Source organism: Aphelocoma coerulescens, chromosome 3 (assembly GCF_041296385.1).
Source record: "Aphelocoma coerulescens isolate FSJ_1873_10779 chromosome 3, UR_Acoe_1.0, whole genome shotgun sequence".
In the NCBI taxonomy this organism is placed as follows: Eukaryota; Metazoa; Chordata; class Aves; order Passeriformes; family Corvidae; genus Aphelocoma; species Aphelocoma coerulescens.
In genome coordinates, this window is record NC_091016.1 from 62,947,453 (window position 1) to 62,974,910 (window position 27,458).

At 39.2% G+C, this 27,458-nt stretch overlaps 2 protein-coding genes across 8 annotated transcripts in view; one reads left to right on the plus strand and one right to left on the minus strand.

The window, feature by feature from the left end:
• The first annotated feature begins 1,310 nt into the window (after positions 1 to 1,310).
• DYNLT1 (dynein light chain Tctex-type 1) lies at positions 1,311 to 6,588 on the plus strand. Its single transcript, XM_069010574.1, has 5 exons — positions 1,311 to 1,436; positions 4,212 to 4,253; positions 5,432 to 5,555; positions 5,767 to 5,844; positions 6,169 to 6,588. Exons 1-5 carry the CDS (start codon positions 1,410 to 1,412, stop codon positions 6,237 to 6,239), a joined length of 342 nt encoding a protein of 113 aa, XP_068866675.1. The 5' UTR covers positions 1,311 to 1,409; the 3' UTR covers positions 6,240 to 6,588.
• Positions 6,589 to 9,450: 2,862 nt separating this feature from the next.
• The window catches only part of TMEM181 (transmembrane protein 181), a 28,840-nt gene continuing 10,832 nt past the window's right edge, over positions 9,451 to 27,458 (minus strand). For 6 of the 7 annotated variants that reach the window (XM_069010578.1, XM_069010575.1, XM_069010577.1 and 3 more), the window contains 14 exons: positions 26,446 to 26,536; positions 25,786 to 25,904; positions 24,595 to 24,714; positions 22,264 to 22,344; positions 21,148 to 21,247; positions 20,317 to 20,447; positions 19,622 to 19,713; positions 18,636 to 18,693; positions 17,855 to 17,957; positions 17,707 to 17,758; positions 17,035 to 17,117; positions 15,838 to 15,927; positions 14,202 to 14,268; positions 9,451 to 13,306 (listed from right to left, as the gene is read on the minus strand). In XM_069010578.1, coding sequence (XP_068866679.1) covers positions 13,228 to 13,306; positions 14,202 to 14,268; positions 15,838 to 15,927; positions 17,035 to 17,117; positions 17,707 to 17,758; positions 17,855 to 17,957; positions 18,636 to 18,693; positions 19,622 to 19,713; positions 20,317 to 20,447; positions 21,148 to 21,247; positions 22,264 to 22,344; positions 24,595 to 24,714; positions 25,786 to 25,904; positions 26,446 to 26,536 — 1,266 coding nt within the window. In that variant the 3' untranslated portion in view covers positions 9,451 to 13,227. Of the gene's footprint in view, positions 13,307 to 14,201; positions 14,269 to 15,837; positions 15,928 to 17,034; positions 17,118 to 17,706; positions 17,759 to 17,854; positions 17,958 to 18,635; positions 18,694 to 19,621; positions 19,714 to 20,316; positions 20,448 to 21,147; positions 21,248 to 22,263; positions 22,345 to 24,594; positions 24,715 to 25,785; positions 25,905 to 26,017; positions 26,156 to 26,445; positions 26,537 to 27,458 lie in introns of those variants that run through there. The other variant, XM_069010581.1, reaches the window with a different exon arrangement.

Sequence of the window (27,458 nt, forward strand, 5' to 3'; positions counted from 1 at the left end):
ACATGCTAAGAATATAACCAAATATATGGTTATAAAAGCCATTTATGCTTTTGTTCAAACAAGTACCACTTGTCAGTCTTCCCATAGCCCTTACCTATTTGTCTCTGCTTTCTGGAAGCAGCAAACACCAGACTTGGAATGGGGCTGAGGATGTGCTCAGCATCCAGCCACAGACCCACCGTATCCCTCTGGGGTGAGGGGAGCTGGTGCTGCCCGCAGGGTGCCTGCAGAGCCCCAAAGTGAAGTGGTTGGTCAGGGTCTCCTTTTTCAGGAGAAACAGGAGGCAGAGCCTGACAGCAGACTGGAGACAACATCAAACCATATCGGTCAGCACCCTCAAGCCCTGGAGCTGTAACTCCCTCAACTTTCTTGAAATACAATGCCCAAAACTGGACACGGTATTCCTTGTGCAGCCCTACTGCAGAGAGGGCAATAGGAATACTGCTTCCAGGTTCTCTGTCTTTTTTTTTGTCTTTTTCTTTTAACAGCACCATATGATAAATTGAGATTAAATTCTACCTAAACACCTCCCTATTCTATGTGTCTATGGAACAGCTACCAACTGAGCTGGTTCTGCACTTGTAGAGCTAGTTATTCCTGTCTCCATATAGCCCTTTGCACTTGTCCTCAGTAAGTTATTTCTTCCTCCATCCAGACTCTTTCTGCAGTTCATCCAGGCCCCTCTGAGTGTGAACAGTGTCTTCAACTCCCTAGAGCAGCTCTCAGGGGCTGGTAGCATCAGTGATTTGGACAACAGTGTAAACACTGCACACACACGACATCCAGGAACTGTGACAAGTGTGCCCTTTAATTTCTTACTATGTCTGCTAAAAATCATGTGATCTGCTTAGAACTGTAAGAATTCAGATTTTCTTCTGTGGTGGGTTGACCCTATCTGGATGCCAGATGCCAACCAAATCTGCCTTGTCACTTCCCTCCGGCTGAGGTGGGGGGAAATATAATGAAAAGACAGGGAGAGTTTTTTCCATGTTTTTCAGTTTGTGACATAGGCAGGCCTTCTTTTCAAGCTGTTTCCAGAAACAAGATGCAGATTCTCCTTCCCTCCTTGGGAAGCAGGGAAGGACCTCTTGGGTAGCTGAACCCGAATGCCAAGCTATCCGCATGAAAAGCACAGCCGTGACAAGCAGCCCGCGGCCTCTCTCAGCCACAGGCTTTGGGATGTTTAACACCACCACGGCAGCGGCCCCCTGGAGCGCCATCTCCCGCCCGGCTGCGGGCCGCTGTCGCTACGGGAACCGCGCCATCTTGGAGGGCGCCGGGCCGAGCCCAGCCCCGGCGGGCGCTGGCGCTGACGCGCAGGCGCAGTGCGGGCGGCTGCCGGCGAGGGGCTCAGCGGCGCGGGGGCGGTGCTGGGGGTCGGTGGCGGCGCGAGCGGCTCCGCCGGGAACATGGACGAATTCCAGACGGGAGAGGAGGTAACGGGACGGGGGGCAGGGGGAGCACAGCTTCCCGCCTGGCGTCGCCGTTCAGGGCCGGCGGAGGGTCTCAGGCGGTGCCCGTCCGCCCCGGACCTCACCCCTCGGCGTCCCCCGCCGCCATCCCTGTCGCCCTCCCCCAGGGTGGAGCCGTGTGTCCTGGGCACGGGCGGGAGACGGACCCAGCCTTTGTTCTGCTGCCCTCCGGGAGCTGGCCCCTTGTCCGGGTGTTCCCTGGGCTCCTCGACCCTGGCTTCTACTCCTGCCGCTGCAGGTCCCTCGGGGGAAAGGCGTGAGGGGTGTGGTGTCGCGGCTTCGGGCTGCCCCCGCCGGAGGAGCCGAGCGCCGTGGTGGGAGGGTGGCCGGCGCTGCTGAGGTCAGGGGAAGACTCGAGCAAGCTGTTGCTGTGCGGAAAGAGGAGTCCAAGCCTCTGGTCTGCGTGCTGCAGGCGCACTGATGGGGCGTCACACCCCGTTCACAAGATACCGAGTGCGATAAATCAAGGGTCTCAATCAGTTATCGTGCCGAATGACCCCCTGATGTCCCCCCGCTAAGGAGGAAGCAGCCAGTGCTGCTTTTGCAGAGGGACAGTGTCTGTGAGCTGTGACACTGTTGCACGGCCGCGATGTGACTGGGTGAGACAATAGCGAAGCAGCGAGAGGGGCGAAGGTGTGTCAGGCTTGTCCTGTTCTAAAAGCCTCGTCCTGATGGCCGGGCCTGGCCTGTGTTAGGGTCACAGACAATTTTTTTTTTTTTAAATACGCAATTAACATGCTCGAACGTAATTTTTACAGCTGTTTTCAAAAACGTCTTCAGAATTACTAAAGACTAGTACTGCTCTGCAGTTGGCATATGTTGCCTTGGGAGCACCCCTTTTATACAAGGTGTTGGAAACATTGTCTGCTTGCTTTGTGCCAGAGAGGTACCACAGGGAAGCTGTAAAGTAACCGACTATTTTTCCCCCCCAAAAAAAGTTTTTATGCCATCTTATTAAAAGATGACATAATGATAAAACGGGTAGTGTTGTATTATTTCATAGTTCAGTTACAGCACATATATCCCAAATCTGGATATCAGGAATTTGTGTTCATTTTTTTCATTCCAAAAAAGGAAGAAGGTTGAAAAGTAACAGCAGCCCTAGAAGATAATTCTCAAATCTCTTTATTGTTTCAGTACAAATTAGATATCGAAACACCTTTGAGAACCTGGGTTGACTTTAAGTCATTTTACTTTGGTGTGAACCATGTTTGTACTCACTCAAAGGCATTTCTGAGCAGACTTCATGAAGAATAAAACTGTATGTGGTTTATCTTCTTGCTTGACAGCAGTCTTCATGTCTGCCAGCATAGCATGTCTGGAATGCATATTCTTAACTTAAGCTCTGTGGGAGAATGTTTTTTGGTAACTGTAGCCCTTGTTTTGTTAAATACATGGGTGCACCTTAAAATGTATGCACCTGTAAAAGGTAGTACCATGAAAATAAGCGAAGCATGTTAAAATTAAAGTCAAGAAGGTGAAAGTAAAAGGCAATGTGCCACAGCACATAAAAGCTTTTAAAAATGTTGAATTTTGCAAGCAAGTTGGTGCCTCCAAATAGGTATAGAAAAGGAATTGCCCAGTATGTCTCCCAGGGTGTGCTGTTTCTTCTGTCACAGAGAATGATCAGTTGCTTTCATTTTTCTGAATGTCACATGTCACTGAAGCTGGCTAGACTGTTGACCTTCTGGCCAAAGGTTTATGAATGTGATGTTGAAGTTCTCCTGAGCAGGTGTCACTGCATCCTGCCTGCACACATGAATTATGCTATTGTTCATTTTTGTCAGCTGGGGAAGCTGACTGACCTCTCAGTGAAAACCCAGTCAACATACACCTGGTTAGGTTCATTCTTGCATTCTTATTTGGTCTTTTGAAATTAATCAGTTTGCCTTTACATGCTCTTCTTCTGTCCTAGTTTGTGAGGTGAGACTCTGAGACACCAGCAGTGACAGGGTGGTGCCTGACTTGCTGCTGCACCTCGTGGGGCTCCCCCTGTCAGTGCTCTCTGGCCCTGAGTGGCCACCCCAGCAGTGGGAGCAGCTTGTTCTAACCCCCTGACATGGGAGGCAGCAGGAGCAGAGGGAATAAAACAAGAAAATGTAAACTATTAACCATACATGTAAATGGTTGGGAGTTTTGGGATTAGTGGATGTTGGGGCATTCTCTCTCTTGATTCCACGTGCTTAATCTGTGTTCCCTGAAGGCTGAAGGTCAGCTAGCTACATTTCCCCTTTGATTTCCAAGGGGCAGCTTTATTCTTATCCCCAGCTGAGATTGTCATGACAGTTTTTCCTTCAGCTCTGAATTGATATTTTGTCCACATCGATGCCCTGGAGATGTCGGTTCCATTTAACTGCAAGCTGAGGTTATCTCCGTGAGCCCACTGTGATGTGCGGACATTAGTGCTTGCTGGGAAAGGGGAATATATATGTACACAAGTGCTATACATGCTATTAATGCTTCCAAGTTAAAATTGGGAAGCTTTCTTGACTCAAAAGGCCAGCCAATACTAGTTCATTTCTTACTTTTTGTTACATTTCTAAGAAGGTTAACTTGACTGGGCAGAAGGAGCCTGAGTATGTATATATGCAAATGAAGGCAGACTTGGTATCTTCTGACTTGCCAGAAATCTGACAAGCATAAATTAAATTTTGAGTGCATATTCTTAAGAGAGCTTGAACATCATAAACAGAAGAATGTGTCCACTGATTATTTAAAATTCTACTTTTTCTCTTGTAGACTGCCTTTGTTGTTGATGAAGTCAGTAGCATCATTAAAGAGGTAATTTAAACATTTTCCCTTTGTTGATGTGAAATTTCAGATGTTGTCTGCTGTGTACTGAAAGGCATTCAGTAAAATACGATAACTGATACGTAATAGATTTCTAGATAGGTTGCTCTCAACGTACAGCTAAATGTTGATTTAACCAGTGTGTGGACTTCAGTGGAAATGATACCAAGCTTTAGCTGCGATTTATATTGCAAATCCAAGACACATTTAAAGTAATTTCATACACCCCTCTCTGGTTGCAGTGCATCCCTATTAGAATTTCTAGGGGGATATTTTATGGTAAACCCCATAGAAATAGATTTTGTATTTTAGTAAAATACAGGAGTGTTTTATAGATTGCATATGCATGTAACTGTGTTCTTTCAAGATGCCCTTCTCCAAAGTGAGTTCTTGTTTGTTTGGAATGACTGAACTACTCTTGTTGCTAAGAAACTTGAATTTTCTGTCTAGAAAATTTCCAGTGGGATTTGGAATTCCTCTTGTAAACTAGTATAATCTTTTTCTTGTTGCAAAATAACTGTTTTGGTCAGACTCTGTAAATTGAATACACATGCCTTAATACATGCTCCTGTCTCTTCCAAATTCAGAATAATTTTGTGGTTATTTTTTAAATAATTTCTGTGATGAAAAAATGTGCCAATGAAAAACATGTAACTTTAACATACTTTTATTGCTATCTTAAAGGGGAAACTATCCTCATAAGTAAAATGGATTATTCGGCTGGAGGCTTCTGCTCTGTTAGTAACCAGTACTACCTGGGTCTTTTGTTTTAATCTGGGGGTTTGTTTCCCAAAACCAATTCTGCTCAAAAATCTGAATTTCATTTCTGTCGAAGAATATGTGTGAATGAGCTATTGTACTATTGTGCCTTTTAAAATTCTCTTCAGGACTGTTTAAATGCAGGACCCTTTTCATAACTCTGGCTGTATGACATTACAAATAATCTAAATATCACAAAATGAACAGAGCATGGGATCTGTGGTGATTTCCCCTATGCCTGGCTCAGACTCTGACCTGCATGTTTTTAATAATTGAAAACACTTCCCACAGCCAGTGTGGACCAGCAGTATTTAGGATTTTTCTATGGTATGGGGTCCATGTTGAAGAAGGTTAATGGGTGCCTTGCAGTTGACAGCAGTGCAGCTCCTTTACCTGTTTGTCCCCCCCAGGCCATCGAGGGTGCTATCGGTGGCAATGCCTACCAGCACAGCAAAGTGAACCAGTGGACAACAAGCGTGGTGGAACAAACCCTGAGCCAGCTCACAAAGCTGGGGAAGCCCTTCAAGTACATCGGTGAGCTCAGCTTCCCCTTCTCTGTGAAAGCTGGGACAGTCAAGTGCACCGATAGGTGGGGGGTGGGGGAGGATCTTAGGAAGAACCTTGTCTGTAAACTGCTCACAAGCATTCATATTTACGTGTGTGTGTGTGTGCTAAGCTGAGCAAAAATGGAGCTAAATGTTAATGTTAGCGAGAAATTAATCAAAGCTTCTCTACTGACTAACAGTGACTTGTGTGATTATGCAAAAGAATGGTGCTGGGCTACATACAGCAAGCTCTTGCTTCTGGGACAACTCCAGTGATGGTAAGGAACACAACTCTTGGATTTTCCAACTTGCAGCTTAATGCCAGTCTCTTTAACACTAGGCAGCATACTTTTATTTCCCCCAAGTGCTGTAGTTTTGGAGTAATAGCATACTGTTTGGTATTTTTTTGTATTTGGTATTTTTGGTATATTTTGGTATTATCTGGCTGTGATGCTAACTGGGCTACATATGAAATGCTTGACTGTTCTGAAAGCTTCATTCTTAAGATTCTTAAAGGAAGCAAGTATAAAAATGCATATAGGGGCATGCATCTAATCACTGTAACTTCCTTCTGTTTCTGAACCCCTTTTTTGTATTTGCAGGAACCTGCACCGTGAGATGGGAGAATAAGACCATGTACTGTATTGTCAGTGCCTTTGGACTTGCATTATAATTGCCTTGAAATCATTCATTCTTCTCTTTTCTATTCCTGCACTTGATTCCATCTCCACTCAAACTGTGAATACCTGAACAACTTGTTTTTAATGCATTTTTAAAATAACTTTTCTTCAAAGGTAGAAATTTGAAAATATGCTGTTACATGTTTTATGTTTGTACCTAGTACCATACCAGTATTTGCTATACTTTTCTATTACTTCAAAACTTCTCTTCAAGGTGCTAATACTGAAATCTGCTGCAGTGTAAACACTTTCTCTAGATTTCTTTTCTAAGACCAATATAAATGAGACACTGACTTTCACACTTTGTACTTTTGGTTATCATTAAATTATTGAAATTCATAACCGTTGGTGTGATTCATTTAAACTTAAATCTTCTGTTATTGGGGAAAAAGTTTCAGTTTTTTCACTTCTCTTCAAGATAGTCGAGGTGCATACCGCAAAACAAAGTGCTTTCATAATTTTGCCAAAGTCACTACAAAGTTGCAAGAAATATGCTTATCAAAAAGCAACTTGGCTGCATTTTTGGGACCTGTTTAATCTTTTTGTGTGGTATTTAGGGCATAAAATTTTCATTTAACAAAGATAAGAAATTTTTCACATTCTGGAAGTGCTCAGCAAGCTACACCTGGTCTGCAGCCAGTTATATGTGTTAAGTAGGTCTTGAACTTACTTGCTACAGTCCATGTTAATTTTGCTGATGGTGAGGGAGATGAGTTCTGGCAGTTGATGAAACATGATCCTTTCTGAAAGGGAAAAACCGCCTTGAGGTGATGTGACTAAATATGAGTAAGTCTCTTGTCTTCTAGTGTAAAGTTGCAGAAGAATAACAAGTAAAACAAGTTTTCAGCATAGGCTTGGGTACTGTTTTGTCTGCTAATTAAAGAAAGGGGAGCATGCTATGAATTTCAGAAAACCTCTGCAAATGGCTGTGCTGCTTCTGCAAGCAGTAGCTCACTGCTAATGAAGCTGAAAGAATTACAAACCCATGTGGGAAAGTATCCCTGGGCTGGAGTCAGTCTGAGCAATCTGTGATTTGCTTCTTTGTAGGAAGCCCTGTCTAATGTTTTCAGAATCTGGCTCTCAGCTAGAGCTGTTTAGGAGAGAGATGATTGCTAATGTAGCAATATGATTCCACGAGCTGGGAAGATGTAATACTGCAAATTCAAATGACAGGAGAGGATTTGTTTGTCATAGTGTTATGTGCTCTGTGATAACTCTGCTCAATGTAGTCAGACTGTGGAAAGCCCTGTGCTAGGCAAGGCTTGGACCCTCTTCCTCCCTATCCATGTCTGCTGCCAGGAGGGCAAAACAGGTGTATGCACCAGCAGCTTTGGGCTTGGTAGATTTGAGACTTCTAATAGAGCTGTAAGGATTCTGTATTTCTGCTGACATTCCAGTTTCAAAACAGCTCTGTAAACACATTTCCTTCATGACAAGCCACTTCATTTTTCTCACATATGTCCTCGTGAGCACTACAGGTTATGTACCTTAGCCTGAGGAGCACATACCTTACATTGCTGTAGGAGAGAGCTTTAGTATGGGCTCAGTCTTCAGTCAGAAATGATACAACACCTGTAAAAATAAAATATTAAAACCAGATTGAATAACATACCTAAAACAGTCATCAGGGTCAGAGAGAAACTTGTCATGAAAAGAATAAATCTTTGACCTCTAGAGTTGCTAAGGAAATTTTTCAGTTTAGCTACTTTATCTCCTTTCCATCCTACCAGAATGATGCTGGCAGTGTAGCACCTACTGAGCTATTTATTTACATGTAAAATAAAGTTTTGTGCACTTTGAGTGGTTTGCTTCTTGGTCAAGCCATTCATCCATTCCTTGTCCTTTGTTCATGTTAATAATAGCAAATCCCTTGATTCTTTGCTGTTTGTTGATGCCTATGATGAGCTGCAAAAAAAAAAAAAACCAAATGTTTGAGATGCTTGTCAGTGTAAAGGCTGCATGGCAGGAGAAACCCTTGCTGCATTAAAACAATTGAGCTGCAGAAAGGTAGCTACAGTTTTATAGATGGTTTTATGTGAGCAATAACCAGTACTTCCAATGTAAGTTTTAGGACTACAGAAAGGGGTTTAGAGGTTGTGGATTTTTGGGTGTTGGTGTCCCCCTCCCATGATTAAAATAGTGCTTTTCTTTAAAATTGCATAGCAATTGCATATTACCGTTTCAGTGTTCTACTGAACCAATTTAAATTTTTCATTACCTTCAAACACCTTAGTTTTAATTACTTTTTCCAGAGGCTGATGGCCAGCTCATCTCAGTGCCAAAGTAAAGCATTTGGGTGAAGAGCTGGCAGAGTCCTTGTTCTAGGTAATTAATTGGCCTTAAAAAAAACCCCCACAAATTGTGGGCTGGAGCATTCAAGGTAATTATAAAGTCAGTCTTTCTTGTCTGCCGCTTATTGCCATGGCTCTGCACATGATTACAGCTATAGAAAGGGGGGGCATGGCAGCCCCAGTCTGCAGGGGAGGAGGAGGAAGGGGGAAGCCATTTACTGTCATGGCCACAGAGGAGTCTGACCTGTGTTAAGTAAAACCTAAGGAAATGGCTCCAGGATTAACTGCTGCTGCTAAATGAGCACTACCCTATCTGATACTCCAGCCAGGAGTAAGGTGCATATCCATTTTTGCACAGAGGTTTGTGGCCATTTTATTCAGCACAGAGATTCAGTCTCGAGTCCTCAAGTTTGTACAAGAAATGGTGTCACCCCAAACAGCAAGTGATGTGCTCATCACTTCTGCAGTCTACCAGCTATGAGCAGACTTTTGGAAGACAGAGTTGTAAGAAGTTGATGAATGACATCAGCATCTTCACCATCTCTAAACCTTTTCTTTTATTACTGGCACTAACATTCACCAGGAGAATTCTCACTGCCAGCATGGCCACAGCAGGCTTTGCAAAGCCACTGAGCCATTTGAAAATGCCAGGTCCCTTATGGAACCTGGCTGGTGTATTTAGGAAACTTAGCAACCTGTCCTTCCACCTTGAACTCCAGGCAGGGTAATAAAAAAATCCCCCAACAAACAATATAAAACATCTGTGATGACACAGCCTCTTGGATCCCATCCTTATGCAATTAATCAAATTTAAATATGCTTAAGAAAATGCATGTAAACTGAAAATATATGTGTAAGTCATGAAAACAGTTTATGAGAAGTAAAACTCAGTAGAAGGAAAATAAACCTAGGATACAATATAAAGATATAAAACTTTATTATGAACATATTTAACAATGATTATGCACATAAAGTGTTCCAAGAAACTTCCTTGAAGTAAAATACTCAGTTTTCCTTCATATTCCACATTAGCATGAAGTTTTACAACATAAATGGATAATTTGCTCTTATTAGCACAACTTACAGATACACTGAATATTTAACATGTCCTCATGCACACCTTCTCAAAGTAGCATTTTATTACAGCTTCTCATTAAACAGAGCATTTATCTTACACATTTTTATACCATTTTGGTACACAATTTTTCCATATTTTCATTTTACATATTTACAAACTCCTAAAAAATTTTTTACAGTAATGCAGAAGTTATTACTGGCATAAGCAAAAGGAAATGGGTGGGGAAATTAGGTGACTATAGATAAAATGTTGTTGTCATTTGGCTCAGAGAAAAACCAAAGTCTTTCCTAGCTGGAACCATTCTCCCCAGTACTGGTACCACAGATCCAATGCACTACCTGCTTCTCACTGGTGTTAAGCCTTAAGGCTTCCTCTTTGCCAGTCCTAGGAAAGTTTTCCACCAATTTCAACACCAACTTGTGTTTGTAAAGCAAGTACTACAGAAAGTAGTTGCTGTGACTGGCCTGCGCTCAATTATTGATTTCTTAAAAGTCCCTTGCAATCATTGTGTACATGGAAGTCTTGCAGTTACTTGATGGATGATGCCTCCTTTAGAGCAGGATCACTGTATGCTGTGGGGCCTTTTCGTGTACTTGTCTTGTTTTGTACAGTTGCAGTAGTGATGGAAATAACTACTTTAGCAGAAATAAAAGAAAAGCCAGGCTAGCTTCCTAAACAGATTTCTTCTGTTTGACCCTGAGACTTCAATACTTTACTCAGAGGTGAATTTATGCCACCTACTCCTCAGCTGTTTACAATCCATATTGGAATATTCTTCAAATACTGTCTCTGCTTTCCAATCATGGAAATAAGAGGAGTCTTGCTAGCAAAACTAGTTCCTCACCTGCTTCACTGCTTCTGTCATCTTACTGTGTATTGAATTTGATGCAACAGTGATTCAACCAAGCTACCATAACACTGTAGCACTTCCAAAATAGAAGGCTATTTTGCATGGCAAACCTTGCTTAAATATAATCTCTAAAAATGACCACAGTAAGTTATTTTCTCACTATTTTCATAGTAAGATACTTACTTTAAGTACACATTTCCCATTCTTGGCTTTTCTATTTCCACTTCAAATGTAGTTACATAGTGAAGTTTATTCAAACAAAACAGCAAGAGAAATGGGTTGAAAACAGCTTAGAAAAAATAATCTCCAAGTTAGATTAAAAATAAGCTTTTTAGTCAATGAAATCCCAAAGCATAGCACTGTTTCAGAGTTAACCGTAACAACCAGTTAACAACCAGACTGATAAGAAACTTAAGTGTACTTTGCACATTGGTCAAATTTTATCTCTTCATAACAATTCAGGAGAGAATTGAACAGTATCAGAGGAAAAATATCTGAGTATATAAGAATCGTGTAAGTATCAGTTTTTGAAAACTTACTTCCTGTACGCACTGTTACTGCAATGGAACTTGAAAGGATTTGGATTATGTAAACAGTGCCAAGTTGGTTCCCAAGTCTAACTCTGCACATTCAAATAGGGAGAGTTATCTCAGGAATAGTAAAAATGAGAATGGACTCTACAATTTTAGGATACAGAACATCTCTCATACCCTATGAAAATACTGTATAAAGTTCTGAGGATACATTTTACTAGAGTTCACTGGAAAGAAAATCACTACTAACTTGAAATACTTCTTTAATGTTTTCCTATATATTCTTCTAAAGTAATATCAATTAAGAAGTTAAAGGGAAAAAACCTTCTCTTCCTCCCCAGCAATGTCCTTGCTTTAGCCATACAACAGTGCTTTGGCTTCTAACAAAGAAATGATCCCTGGCACAAAAAGGTTTCAGATACTCTCCTAAAATTTCACAGCTCTACATAATTTTAGAAAGTTTTCCTTCTCTCTCTCACACACACACACACACACACACACACACACACACACTGTCTCAAGACACATCTTTATCAGAGCACTGATTTAGTCTGAACTATTCTATGATAGTAAGGGCACAACCACATAAAGCAGCTCCTTTGGTCCTCTCTGAGTTGCTGCCTTGTGAAGTCTCCCCTTCATGATCTTGAACAGCCACCAAGAGGTTATCGCAATGGGCACAGTCTAGAGCAGTTGTTGCATTAAAGCACAACAAATCTCCTTTTTCTCGAGTATGATTCAGCAAGTCTAGCAGGATTTCATTGCACCATTCTGCCTAAGCTACTTTAATGATGAGCACAATTCCTTAGTGCAACCCAGCACCATGTTGTAGTAGATTAACAGTGCTTTTGAGAGTCTTCTACAGCAGCAGGCCAGAGAAATTTTACAAGAGTAAATCTCTGTTACAGATACATGAAAAAAGGAGATACTTTTAGAAAAGTCAAGTATCTGAAAACAAAAGTAGTTACAAACAAATATCTTAAATAAAGAACCGAACAATGGTGTAGGAGAAAAACAACTTCTAAGTGGAGAAGCAGCAGCATTGTACAAGGAATACTTAATTCCCATATAACTTTGTTCCAGCACAGACTGGAATACAGATAATCACAAAATGTGCTAGTGAAAGTTCCCATCATACAGGTGGTGACTGGTATGACAAAGAAGCTGAACTGTGCATAGAACAAGTTCACAAGCTGACTCTCAGGCACGTTCAATACACAAGCAACCACAATTGTTCCTAGCATGTAGAGAGTAACTATCTATTAATACAACTTAAGGGAAAATTCATGTAGAAAAAAGAACTTTAAAAATGAAATGTTTGGAAATTTGAAATTGTAATTCCTTAGAAAACTTTCATACTCTATTCTCTGCAAGTAACAATCTCCTCCAGCATACAAGACCAGTAAGAAGCCAGTACTGGCTTCCTTCTGAGATTTGTTGTTGCTGAAATACTTCCATTTGAAAGGGCTGTTTAAAAAAACCAGTAGAGACACTTCTGCTGTGGCAGTAAAGCATGTCATGAAACATATATTATACAAATAATTTCGCACTCTGAGACTTTCTTGGCTCACTACAACTTGACTATTTGCCCATATCTTGCACTTATAAATCCAGTAAACTTACTGAAATGTATTTTTAAAATGGCCTTAAGTCTATATCACTTATTTGAAGGAAGAATAGAAAGCTTGTGTCTTCTTGCACTGATTTAAAAAAAAAAAAAAGACCACTTCATTCCCTGCCTCCAGCCCAAAAGGTTAAGGTAGAAAATTGAAAGGGAAATGAGGCACTTCATACCGCAGTAGACAATATACAAAACAGCTAATGCAAATACCACAGATGAATGGCAGTATGCTGTACATCACCCTAAAGAGAAAAAAAAAAGAAAAAACCAAAACCAAGCAGTAAGGAAGCAATTTGAAACTCAGTATATACTCTGTGAGACTTTTAAATGGGAATAGATGAAGATTTTAGTCCACAGACATCCTGCTATCAGGCATTTTTTAAGACATGTAAAAATTTTGGTTTCTTCAGTTTTCACCACAACCATTACAGCATTTGTTTTCTCAGTTTTATCCTTGTAAACAGAAACAGAAGCAGGATGTCCTTCCTGGGAGTTGGTGTTCGGATGACAGCAGACTGTAAGGAAGCCAAGGAAGTTGTCCATCTAGGAAAACTTCAGAATTGGCTGAACTCCAGATGAACAAGTCTGTCTAAATTGAAGCTATTCAATCAATCACTGTCTGACTCTTCTTTATATTTGGCTCTAATAGCTTGGCCGTTCTGAAGGGGCATCTCTTCATAGTCACTCCTATGAAACAGACACATGTTGAAACTTTTGAACATGGTGTTCAGATAGAAGTTGAAAATAAACAGTAAAGTTCTAAACTACATTGAGGCATCAAATTGTTACTTGGGTAAGAAGCTGGTATCTGTTTTTCTTCCTTATGGAGCTATGAACAACATACGATTTTTCTCCAGAGGACAATGCGTAATAAAAGTTATTCCAGTGAAAGCCGTTTTTCACATGGATTTGCACAGAAGCAAGCTGGCACTACCACTACTCATCTAAGTAACCAAAGGCAAGCTATCCCAGCATGAACTTGTTCAGGTCAGTGCAGTGTTGGTCCCATCCTCACTGTTCCAGTCACTTCAGCATCTTTGGTAAGAGGTGAAAACATCATGGGTGTGTTTCACTGTCTAGCACAGAGACACCTGATTGGAATGGGTTTCAAGTGCTACTATAATTCTCGTATTACACAAAAGCACACAATTCAAGGAAGTTTTGCTAGACTTGATTATTCGTAACTCAGTAAGTGCTGGAGACTTAAGAAGCACCACTCTCCTTCCCTGAAGCATTTACATGTGAGCCGCCTCTTTGCTAATTCCGTCTGACTCCTGCTGTCCTCCCCAGTGTAAAAAGGAAGCCCTTTCCTTTCACAGCTCTTGCTGCTTTCACTCCATGACCTACCAGCATCATAATACTTTCTTACCTGTCTGTATTAGTGCCACGGCAATCCCTTTCAGAAACCAAAAAGAAGAAAAAACATGCATTCTCATTGTATTTCTGTCTCAGAAAAGGCTACATTTCTATTCTTTAGGCAGAAAACTTTCACTAACAAACCCTTCACTTAATGAATATGTCAAAGAGTATTACAAAAATAACACACCAGAAGTAACTCTCCATAGGTATTTTATAATCTTACCCATAAATCACATCATCATCTGAATCATTCAGCATAGAAAAAGCAGGATTGTCTTTCAACTGTGATTCTGGAAAATACAAATATGGGTTAATTTAGTGTGTTAAATATGTTACTGTAGTTCTAACTCAACACTGTAGCAACAGACACAACAACTTCCAAGGCAGTCACAACCACAGTTCAACAACACTGTATCCAAATAGGAATTCTCTCCTTTAAATTCTCTACCATTCAGCCACATAATTATAGTGTTCTTAAGAGTTAAGGAGACAACATAATTATCTCATTTTTAGACAGATATTCTCCATGTTGGATAAGTTCATTTCCTCCCCTGTGCAATTTCTTGTGTCATATTTCAACCTGTACATAAATTGATTATTCTTAATCGAAATGTCATAGATATTTAAAAAGCACAGCCTTCTTGGTTATTTCTAAGCTACAAATATAGCAGACCAAAGTTGGAATCCCTTGACTGCAAGTCAGTGATTATCCAGTTACTTTCTATCCTTGTAAGAGATGAAGGAAGGACTTGTACATTTATGGTGAGATGAAAAGAAACACGTACTTTCCAATTGCTGTTTATGACAATTCCCTCTAGCTTAAGGCCTTTATTTCTTGCACAATCTATGCTGCTTAGCTGCAGTTCATAGTTACATGCAAGTGGAATCCAATCTAGCAATTTGCCATAGCATCTTTTTCCTGGCAGCCTTTTACCTTCTGCTGTCTATGACCAAGTATTTCTGTAACCCAGCAGACGGTTTTCAACTTTATCTGCGTGCAGCCAGTTCTTTTTCCATTCTGGATGGAAAAATAGCATTTTCCTGAAACAACTCTGTCCATCTGAACTCTAATAAGTTTAGAGAAAGGACCAGCTCCACTATTCAGTGCCTTCCTCCTGCAGGCTCTCAGCATACAAGATATGATTGGACAGGCTGCTAGATAATCTCATCTAGCCTCCTTTCCCATGAAAGGCTGGGCCACAGCATCTTTCCAGGTCTCTTCCAACCTGGGCTCTTCTTTGGTTCTGTATTTGAACAGAACGCTTAAAGCAGAGAATGTACTCAGTACAAATATTTTTTTAAAGATCTCTATCTGTTAAGAGAGGGAAATGCTTTATAATCATCATGTAAGTCAGACTGTATCCTCTACATAGGAATCAAAAACCAGAAGTGACACTCAATCCTTTATCTCACTTTATATGGGCCCTGTGCAGCCCACCCCACAGCAAGTTCTCCAAAATTCTTCCCATATTAGAGATCAGTTTCACTCCTACTTTTCCAACAGCATGTTACTGATTTCAGAGTCCAGTTTGCCAGCATGCCAATGTATTAACTTTTGTTAGAAAGAAGTACAAATGAAGTGATGTTGTTCCTTAAGGGCTCTCTGTGAGTCACTTTAAAGGTGACTCAAAGCATTACAGGCAAACATCATACTAGCTAATCAGTTGATTAGATTTTATGTGTTCCTTCATATTTCCAATACTAATTTGCTCAGGAGCAGTGAGTGCAGCTTCTGCTTATGTTAACCCAAAGCAAACCGGAACAGTAATGAGACAAACAAAATACAAAGACATTGCACTGCATCTGCTAATATGGCAGCTCTTGTCATCCACATTTGCCAGACAATGACTCACACTTACCATACAGTGCATTCTTGGAGGGAGAATACACGAAGGCTAATGTGTAGAGATAAAAGTTCAATAAACCGTAAAATGATAAGAATTCTGCTGGTAGTAAGTGTCAAGGATATTGCTCAGTATAGTTCCATACATATTAACTTTGGAAACGACCCAACCCATACACAGGCTGTTTCAATGGAAAGAATGTTTACCTTACTGAGAGCATGAATGGCTAAACAAAACTGCATGTTTTAAATTCAGTGACAACTAATGTACTCAAGCTATTTCAAGGTAAAGCTCCCACTGAAAACAGAGCTTTAACACAAGTAACATCAAGTACAGTCTGCTCTTGAGCAGTGGAGTGCATGATCAGTCAAATAGCTCTGCTTTCAATGCTGAAAGAAAGCAGAGTAAGTTAGATGTTCAGGTGGGTTTGGTTTGGTTTATTTTTTAAAAAGTTCTTCCTTAGCACAGTGATGAAGAAGGAAGGAGAAAGGATTACAGGTGGATAGAACTCTGAAGATGGCTTCTTGCCACTGTTTTGGGTAAGTACTAAAGGTTTTACATATTGTTTTCTCCTACCTCCCAACTCATACCTAAGCTGATCAGTAGCCAGACCAGCTGCAGTCACACAAGCACTCTCAGAAAGTAGAATGAATTAGGATCTCAAGGTTCAGGGCCAGGAATACAGGTCATAATCCTGTTGTCAACAGACATCAGAAATAGTCTCTCCCAAGGCACTTAAATTATCTGTTGTGACCTGTATCACATGTAGACTTGGACCAATACACAAATGCATTTTCAGTGGCTTCAAAACTATTAATTTCTCATATTTTAGTATGCTGCATGACAACTGGTAAATATAGAGCAAACAACTAAGGCAGCAAATACAGCCAAATTTGCCATAATATCTCATTAAAATTAGATAGATTTGCACCAGGCATGCATATCTAAGTCTTCATTCCTCTTGGAGAGTATCACAACCAGTTGTGATTCATTGTGTCCATAGTGGACACACTAGACTGAGACTCTCTAGATTATAACCTTTACGAAGAGCCATTACAAAATGCTGACAGGAAATCTCAAACAAAACAGACTCAGATTCAAGAGTCCACCTAGAAGTCAAAGGTCACAGTCCTAGGTACATCATTTTAAAGTACCTTCTGCATGACAACAGATTAACATTCCCACTTGAGCAGTATCACAACACAAGGATATAATTCTGATAATGAGTTGACAGCTCAGCAACAAAGTTGTCCTGTAGAACTTGTGCTCCAAAGCGTAGGTACAGTATAACAATGCTGTGGGGAAAAAAATAAAGCATATAGATGTACTGTGTCCTTAGGCTGCAAAACTGAAACAGCAGGTTGATAGAAGAGTGTATGAGAGAATAATTATGTTAACATGCTGACCATTTATTTTAAGATACATTTGCTTTGCTAGGTCTAAATTAAGAATGATTCGTTTGTGATTAAAAGTTAGTACTCAGCTGAGAAAAGAGGAAATCCTTAGATTTCATCCACTACAGACAGTCCAATAGTCAACAGCTATTTGAAATAACAGCTTGGTGTGGGGAAAACAGATATTAACAGTAATGTAAGAAATTAAGTTTTAACTTCTGCTTTGACTAAGTGAAGCCTACAAAGCTCCAGAAGAGCTCTGCCAAGTGAACTAAATCTTGTGCACGGCCATGGTAATCGAAATAACATAAAGTAGGCTCAAAAAGCCCCAAGAAGGGTTAAAAAATTAGGAAATGCTTGCCATCACAGTAATATCAAAAGGCATTCTTCAGTTTCACTGACTATTTTATTAGCAACAAAATGTATTCAAAGCCCTGAAAAAAGGTTAGAAAAGTTACAGTACTGACAATTGTACTTTGAAAAGCCTTACCTAATGACAAGCACTACAAAGGTTAATGCAGTCAAGAATTTCAACCTGAGATCTGAAAAAGATTAAGAAAAGTTGTTATCAGTGAATTTACACCTACATCTAGGAGAAGCAAGCCTGACTGGGAAGAATCAAAAGAAATATTCCTTACCAACATAAGGCATGTTTCGAAGTTCTGAGCATGCCCTCACTATCAGGAACAAAAGGTAGAGAATGTATGTGGTTGCCACCACAAGGAAGAAGATTTTCATTCCCTGTAAGAAAAGTGTTAGGTTTTATTATTTAATAAGATTTCATCTATTCTTCCATCAATAGAAATCATTAGTCCCCAAAAGCACAACACAGAATGGTCCATTTATGCAGGGAAAGTAGGCTCATGAAACAAGGATGGTAATACAGTCAGGTAGGTTTTTGGGGAATGTAAAGAAAGGAAACTTAATAGAAGCCAGATTTTGTTAACTGAGTTCAGAGTTGGCTGAATCTCAGTAATTTTCTAAAAACACAGCTCCCAAGAACAATACAAGGACCCACGTACATCAAATTTTCCTTTAAAACAAGAAAGTCTGAAATTTACTAGGGTAGGGGACCTTGGCAGGAGTTAAGATGTACAAAACTGACTTAACAACAGACTTAATTTTTTTTCTTTCAATCCAAACAGTCAGTTTAGTCAGTTTAGTCTGTGACTAAACTTGTGGTGTTTAGTCTCCAGATCTGCAAGACAATTTACTTTTCTCAATGGGATGGATCTCAATATGGTCTATGCATGATCTAATGCAAAAACAAAAGTACTCTAGTCAAAGTAAGACCATCTGACCAGTACATCTAACACATCTAAACTGTGTTATAGATTTTTATAGAAGAACAAACCCCATCTCCTTGTATTGTCTAACTGCACCTGACAATTGGACAGCAAGAAGACATTTTTTACTTACCTGGAAATTACCTGTGTCAACCCTGTATTGATATGTAGGATCATGTACTTCATTCACGCTAGAAGAGATTCAAAATTAAAAGGGGGTACATGCACAATTCCAGAGAATGTTAAAAAGACATACTGACCAAGAAACCCACTCACAAAGAAAAGGTTTAAGGTTCCTATGCAGAGTTTATAACAAAAGGGTGTGGCCGTGTAAGTTGGTGCAATGCCGTTAAGTCCAATGGAGTCACGACAATTTACCATATATAGCAAACTAAAATTGAAAAAATATGGAGGATTTAAATTGTGATCATGTCTAATGTCCCCACTTGTTTCTTAGAAAATGTGTGTCTTGTAAATTCCAACAAACTTTCAGGATTCCTACAAGTCTTCAGGATTCAGTGTTTACATTTTATCCTTAGGAAACTGCAGCATGAGGCCTTCCCTCACAGCAATTTTACTAACAGCATGAGCATTTCCTGCAACTGCACTGCTTTCAACAAGGTACAATGGCTAGGAGAAGGTTAGAAGGTATCTCCCTTCTGAGAGATAAAATAAGAGGCAAACATTTGAGACTAAAACAGGATAGAAACAATTAATGTACTAAAATGGATGAAGTTTTCTGGGTGGGGAAGAGTGACACCTTTATGTTGACACAACAAACTGGAAAAAAAGGAGAACCACTAAATGAAGCAAAAGAACAGAGTTTTGAGTAAAGAGAGCAGAGCTTGAGCCATGTCAGTACCAGCTGAGCAGGTGAAATAGTCCAGAAAGTCTGGTCAAACTATGTCATAGTTAACTACAGACAAACTGTTGCTTCAGCTACTAAAATTTAAATAAATTGAGACATAGCACTAGAGTGATCCTTGTAGGGAGCCACAACATATTGATAAAGTAGTGATTTCTAGATCGCACTCAGATTTATGAAATTATTTACTACTAGCTTGTCCATGGAGAACTGTTTTCAATCAGTCACAATTTGCAGAATTTTAAATTACTTACGTTTGCCATATTCCCAGTGTAACAGAGGCCAGCCACAACAGTCCAACAATAAAGAATTTGGGCAGATAGAAAGTTAAGCACTTCCTTTCCCCCTGTTAAGAAAACAATAGTGTGGTGAAGGTGTGAACCCACATTTGAGATTTTATTCATTCTTGACAGAACAAAATAACTATCATCTTTGTGTCACTCAACAAACTGGATTAAGAGATTCATCTTCTGTATTTTTATCCTGCACAAGTGACTAGAGAAGACATTATATTGCATCATCATTTGTGTTCATAAGATGAAGTAGAGTTGGAGCATCCTATTTATAAGGTCCCACATATTTCACTGATAATGCAAGTACACGACCAGGCTCCAGAATTCCTATTTCTCTTACGCAGTATTTTAAAGTAGTTTAAAAAACCAATCAATTACAACATACAACATCAAAACTCTTCAAGCAAGAACAAAGCATAATGGTATCATAATTCTGATGACTGTCCCGTCTGTTTCATTTAGGCTTGGTAGACTCAAAATAATCTACTTCACCATAAATCATTAACTCCAAAGCTTCATATGCCACACTGTATTTTAGGAATAAAATAAATGTCTGTTTTGTAAGAATTTGGTTTCATTTTTTTTACCTTTTGAGAGAACTGAACAAAACAAGTCCTGTCTCCTCAGTAAGTAGAAGACAGTGTTGCATCCCTTACCTGTACTCTTATACCATGGTAGACACAAAGCCAGAACAACAACAATGCACACAGAAACAGTGACTGGAATAGATCATCCAGCATTCCAGGAAACCAGCTGTTCACCAGAAAAGAAAGGGGGAAAAATGGATCTGTAACAAAATAAGGGGAAAAAAAAAAAAAAAAGAAGTTAAACAGAGAGGAAAAAAAAGCTTTCGTTATGAAAAGTTAAGCAGAATCTATCTACAGCAGAACAAAAAAATTTCAAATTACAGATTTTTCAAATTACACCAGTAAACGAAACTGAAGTTTCAGCAGCAACCCGCTCTGCTGTAGAAACTCAAATGGTTGCCAGCATTTCTAGAAGATGTCAGGTTTTATTAGACTTTCTACTAAACCACTGTTAAAGGTGATGACCTAAAAATTACCATACCATGACTAAGATACAAATATTCTGATAGAATAGCACTGATAGAAAGTGCTAGAATTTGATGTGTTTTACTGGACTAAAAGTAGCCTCCATTTTTAACTAAAGTGTGAGTATCTAAAAAATGAAGAAGTAAGACAGCAGACAAACAGAAATTGAAAGGTTCAGTATGGTAGGCACCTATTCCAATCACAGCTTTAAACAAATAGTTGACATTCATGTGACTGAGAAGAACAAAATCAACCTACTCCTTATGCCCTTGAATTTGCTACACTTGGAAAGGGTTGGTTTTTTAAATTTAGTTTTCTGAAGCCATACAAACAGCTGCTTCTAAGTTCAAGGAGAAATTTCATTTTGCCTTCTCTTTCTTTTTTCTACTTCTTTTTTAAAAAGGAGGCTTTCTAGAAATTCCAGGATACAAGTACCATTGTAAAGTAGCAATAGAGGAAGTAGGATGGACATCCACTTCTGTTCAATACCCCAGTCTCTCATGGAGAATTTCCGCAGGGAATGTGCAAACAGACACTATAAAACAACAACAACAATTTGTAAGGAAGGAATACAGCCTTCAATGGTTTAACCAGAGCTAAGAGAGAGCACAGCACATTGCAAAGGCTACTTCATGAGGTCTTTGCCACTGAGGACACTGTAAAACAGGAGCCAGGTCTCCTCGTTTCTACTTCAAGTTTGCTTGCTGACCCCAATGCAAATTCAATGCTTAATTCCTCAAGCAAACTGAGAAGTAAATCAGCCAGTACATGAAAATCAACATTATGGGAAAAAACAAAATGTTGCCTTGTTACTGGTCACACACTATCAACAACTTCCACTTGAATTCACTTTTTACAAAGCAGACTGCATTTTATATTCAGTTACCTCCCGAGCAGCATCATCTATGTGAGAAAAATGCTATGCAAGTGTGCAGGACTTTGGTGTCCCTACTCTGGAAATTCTGGATTTTAGATTTTATGTTGGTTTTTTTTTTCCAAACACTTATTCTCCAGGAGGCAAGACAGGTTAGAAAGGATACATCATCTAAATCATAGCATAATTTAGGTTGTAAGGGACCGCTGGAGGTCATCTGGCCCATCTTCACATGCAAGGCAGTGATAATTTTAATGTTAGATCAAGGTCATATTCAACTGAGTTTTGCTCATTTTCAGAGACAAAGAGCCCACACTCTGGCCATCCTATTCCAAAGTCTGAGCCTACCTACACTGCAAAAAAAAAAAACAACCAACTTTTCTTTAGCATCTCATCACAATTTCCTTTGTCTAAGCAAATTTTTTTTTCTGTTTAATCCAAAACCAGAGTTTAGAAAAACAAGTTTTCCCATTTATCCTATTTTCTTAATGTCCCTTCAATACCACTTGTAAAAACATAATAGCAGCAACTATGAAATACGTTAAGTGTTTCAGAAATGGTTTTACAGCCGTTCAGTGATATGTTAACTCTGCTGCCTGGGGTTAAATTACTAAACACAGCACTGCAGAGCAGCTGCCTCCATACTAAACTCCAGAAAAGCTGAAACAAAATCTTACCGTGACCATAAAAGTAAGAACTACAAAGACAAATCGGAACCATATTTCCACTTGTGAAAAAGTTGGATTATAGGTCTTCCACTACAAGAAAACAGAAGAGCCCAATGAATGGTATTTTGACAGACTACATACGACATCAATAATTAGCGCTTTATGCAGATACTGAAAAGTTCTGTGGCTTTTCAAAATTTAAAGGTACAACCAAATTCCACTATGTCACCATGGAAAGATAAATTTGTACTCACAGGACTATCTGATAAAAAGATAAGCAAAGCAGCCTAATGGCAGTGCTTCTCTTTTATCCTGCCACTTCATAACATACTCAGTGCTGTCATATGTTAAAGCACTCTCAGGACAAAAAAGATAGTCTTCATTGATTTCAATTGCACTTTCAATCAAAGTTTGAATGCCAATAAATGAGTACATCCAGTGTGTTCTTTTGTACTACCAAGGTCAGATGCATAAATTGATTATGAAGAGGTCAAAAAGGTACAGGGGTACTTCTGTAAGGGGTTTGTTTTCTTAAAGCTTCCTCACTTGTCTCAGAAGTTAAAGGAAGGATAACTTATTACAAACACAGAAATCTTCACATAGGTTAAGGGGGAAAGACTCCTTCTTCTACTGTAATTATTAGAAGGGCATAAATATTAATTATAACGTCAGTTTGCATAAACTCTGCTCTGTTGACAATTTATCTCATACCTGGCATGCTTCTGAAGCCATTTTTGAAATGTAAACTCCCTGGCACAATATATGCTATGCTCATATGAACAAGAAGCTTTACCTTTTAATGTATTAAATCCCTGGCACAATATATGCTATGCTCATATGAACAAGAAGCTTTACCTTTTAATGTATTAAATCTGTCAACCTCTGTCTTGTCTTTTTAAATTGTAAATGCAGAATGAAAATTATATGTAGAGAAACCTATTATGCAAAAGGCAGCCCATTGATTTCAACTGAGATCACCCTAAAAAACTGTAATAATGAAATAAATATGACAATGTAAGTTGCTGCGGGAAAGTTTGGGTTGGGGTGGTTTTGGGGTTACACACAGGGCTGCCTTAAAGGCAGCCTGCAAAGCAAGATAATAAAATGTACAACTACAAATGCCCCAACACTTTGTTCTGTTTGAAATCTGGCACTAAATAAAGAGTCTGTGAGCTTAGGGGTGTTTTTCCCCCTAGAGCTTATTTTTAATTATGTGCTTTACACATTAGAATATTAAAAATATTAATATTTAGAAAGTTAATTTAGTATATTAAAAATATTCCTTTACAGTAAGATTTTTGATTGCTACCTGCTCTCACATACTGAATGCTATATACCATAGTAAGCTGTGTTATAAACTTGGTTCAGTTCCCTCTTCTCCCAATGCAAATGTTTCTAAATTTCTTCCTGGAGTCAATCAATACACATGATATAAGTGTTTTATAAGCAATCTTTAGCACTATGAACTGAGATAGTTATTCCACTGGAGGTCATTTTAGTGAGTTATTTTAGTAACCTGCTTATGTTAGCTGAAAAAAAATAAAAATTCTCTTCCTCATAAGCACAGCACCCCCCAAAAAATCTCTTCATTTTTCTTTGACTTTGTTAAACCTTTCCAGCCCATACTTTCATGAAGTCTGGAAAATTTTGGTAATTCTGATATACCTCCTGGAGAGGCTGACAAAAATACCATCCTTCAGACAGGCAACATCTCTATAAGCAAATGCAGAAAGTTGGATTTCTAATCTAGCTTGCCTATTGTAGAAAGTATCTCCCAGCATTCAGACTAAATTTATGTTACAGAAAACAGCAGTAGTAGTGTTGGGGTCTCCTCCCCCGCCATGTAGCCCTGGGAGAGGGGCCCTGAGGGCACAGACACACGGGGTTTTTTCCCTGCCCCTGCTCAGCCTCGTTCCCCATGGGTTGGTTTGTGTTCCCCTGCGCGGGCAAAGCAGCTCGGGTCCTGACTGCAGTAGTCCCTCAGCAGAGCCCGGCCATGTGGCTGGGGAAATAAACATCTCTGAAACATCTAGCAAGAATCCGTCCGTATATATTTGTTTTCCACGGGACTCCTGGTTTGATATAGGCGTGTTGCAGTATCCCCACTGCAACATAGTAGTTCTGAGAGAAGAATTTTTCCTTACAGAGTTTAAAAAATTGATCTAGACCCTTATCAACAGTAAATGCTGTAACAGCTCTGACATGAGTAGTGACAGAAAAAATAATTACGATGCATTTTTTAATTTATCTTCAAAAATCTGATACTTCTTTGTTACAGTTAAAGCACACTTCTACGGCATTAAAGAGACTTCTTTTACTAGTATAAAGCTTTATACTTACTGTGAAAGTAATATTCTGGATGGTGTACGTTAACTTGTTTAGATCTTCAAAGCTAACAAATATGTTGTACTGAGTGTAGTTCAGGTAGCCCAGATGAGCAACAATGATTTCACTGCATTTCTGTGAACACACACAGAGAATAGTAATAGTACATAGAAGGCTTCAAATTATTCCAGAACATGTGCTCTTAGTATAGGTTGGAGAATCTGTTTCTAAATGGTTCAATATTGATGATATTTATTATATATCTCACCAATCTCAATCAGTCTGATCAGGACTTTCTTGAAAGATACCAGAGAGAGCAGAAGATACTGATAAAGTCAGTCAGGTGGATCAATGACTGAACAATACACAGGGCCAGCTTTCCACTTAAGCTGGTGAAAGCAACTGCTTTCAGCACCAGGATGGATTTGAATAACTCTGTCAGTCAAGTTGAAGAGATGGGGCTATCCTGTACAATTCATTTTTAAAAGTTAATAAGAGGAAAGATAAAAGCCAAGTATATTGCTCTCTTGGCCGTGTAATTAAACCTAACGGAGCACTAGTAATTAATTTCTGCAAATTTCATAGATATGAGCATATATCTATATAAAAACAAAACACTTGATTTACTAGATACGCTTATCATAAAAAACTTCAGCTATGGCCTTCCTCAAGGATTTGCATCTGGAGAAGCTGGTCTGGATGTCTTTAATCTTAAAAATTTCAGTGCAAATTACATTAAAATATCCAAACATTTCTTCACAGTGACAAAAAAATTTAGCTTTTTCAGAACACAGTTGCCAGCTGATTTCAAGCAGACTCTACAAGGTATTGGAGAAGAATTTTTCTCTCCTCTGGAAGCTCACAGCCAGTCTTCTGCTACAAAATTCCTTTCTTCAGTACTGCTAAATCTGTTTAGGTGACCAAACAGGACCCATTGATTTACTGACAAAGAGCAACTCTAACAAGAAAAAGGGGTCTTTAACGGGCAATAGACAGAAGTCACAGAAGTAAACAGAAAAGTGATGGACAGGTAGCTGTCTTGTCAGCATCACTGCCAACATTGCCCCTACAAATAAAGCTGTTCTGTAGACTTTTTCCTGAGATGTGTTCAACAGACACATTCTTCTTATTTGCAGTGTAAGTAGCATACACACAGATTTAAAGAAAATGCAGTACACCAGAGCTTTTTTTTAAGCAAGTACATACTTGGGCACAACTGAGTAATCTTGTCCGATTATGAACCTGGTTGTTAACATATGGTGTGCTTCCATCCTTCACCACTCCCAGTACTTTGACTGTCATAGTCACATTCTTCTTGAGGGATACTGGAATTAAAACAGAAAACATTAATCTATTGCTACATGCAGAAATGAAATCTCACACAGAGTTCCAAAATCATTTAAAATTCATATGCTATCCAAATACTACTCAGACTTACTCAGTTATACATTACTGGAGTGGGGTATTTTTATATGTAGGCAGTAAGTCACAAGCCCTTTACTGAATCTTGACAGATTAACAATTACTAATACAGTATTTCTCACATATATTCAGGGAAGCTTTATTGAAAAATCAGTATCATTACAATCTACACACTTAATTCCCCCCAAAATGAAGAAGGAGATACATAGATTATTTAGATACTACTGTTTTCACAGAAATAACAACTTTTCCCCGACTCCTGTTGCTTCCAAGTCAATCAGTTCTGTCCATGTCTTCACCAAAGGAGGGGGGTAAAATGGAAGAAAAGCATATCAGAGGAAAAACCCACCAACCACAGCCAGAAAGCAACAGGATCATGTGTAACAGATGAAATTAAAGACAGGTTGCTATAGCAATTTCCTGAGAATTAGGTAGGATTCTCACCATCGTGCTGATCCAACTCAACTACACAGGTCAGCCACAGCTGCTGGTTGTAAGTTGACAGTGGTGGCGAACTTAAATTAAATGGCTTCAGCTGTAAAAAACCCCACAAGGTTAGCACCAGCCTTTACACTGTTACATGACATAGCTGTAGTTACAACGATGAAAGGCATGTCAATCATGTTTGTGAGAATGTTTTTGAGGAGAGATTTATATGTGCTACTCCATGGACAGTGTGATAGCAACTGACATAGAAGTCTTACAGAGAAGTAGCTTAAACAGCACATTTATTTTGCACAGTACTGCAGTAAGGAAAGGTATGACTACCTAAAGCCCATCAAAGCAGCAGCAATAAAACAGGAATTCAGAAATGAAAAACAAAATCCTGAGGCCTAGCCTGAATATAAGAAATAATTTTAGCACTTTACATCAAAAGTCAGATTTGTGGGCCTTCATCTGCTACACAGTTTTAAACTTGTTCAACTATAATTACAAAAAAGCCCTGTTTTCCACTAGGTTTTCTAAAAATCCCACATTCAGTTCAAAAGAATGAAAGACATCATTAAAGATAAAACCTACATGCAAGAAAGACTTCTCTAATATGAAATCAAGATGTATTTAAAAAAAAATAAAATCCACCCACAGTACTGTATCAATCCAAATATATAGAAGTGACTAATAGGTTAAAAAAAAGAAATGTCCCAGAGTATTTTAAAAACATCCACAACAAAACCTTTTTAGTGCTTTCACAAAAAATACTTTAGATATTAGGTTGATAGTGAAGAGCCAGACAAACAAAAATGCAAGAACTGAGAACCAAAATATGAAAGCATTTAAGAACATGTGAATTTTCCTGTTAGGAAGCCAGATCCCATGTCTTGGTCACATGATAGTGAACAAATAACAAGAGAAAGAAGTATTTCTTTACAGATGATAGAACAGGAAATCACAAGAGAGACATCATTAGTTGCCACTGAGTGTATTATTTTTCAATGCATGTTCTCAATTTCTGTTTC

What these genes read in the sequence shown, in the direction of transcription:
- DYNLT1 (XM_069010574.1), top strand. Translation starts at nt 1,410, where the DNA reads ATGGACGAATTCCAGACGGGAGAGGAG. An exon ending in TCAGTAGCATCATTAAAGAG is followed by an intron (nt 4,254 to 5,431) that starts GTAATTTAAACA and finishes TGTCCCCCCCAG; the next exon opens with GCCATCGAGGGTGCTATCGG. An exon ending in CTGGGACAACTCCAGTGATG is followed by an intron (nt 5,845 to 6,168) that starts GTAAGGAACACA and finishes TTGTATTTGCAG; the next exon opens with GAACCTGCACCGTGAGATGG.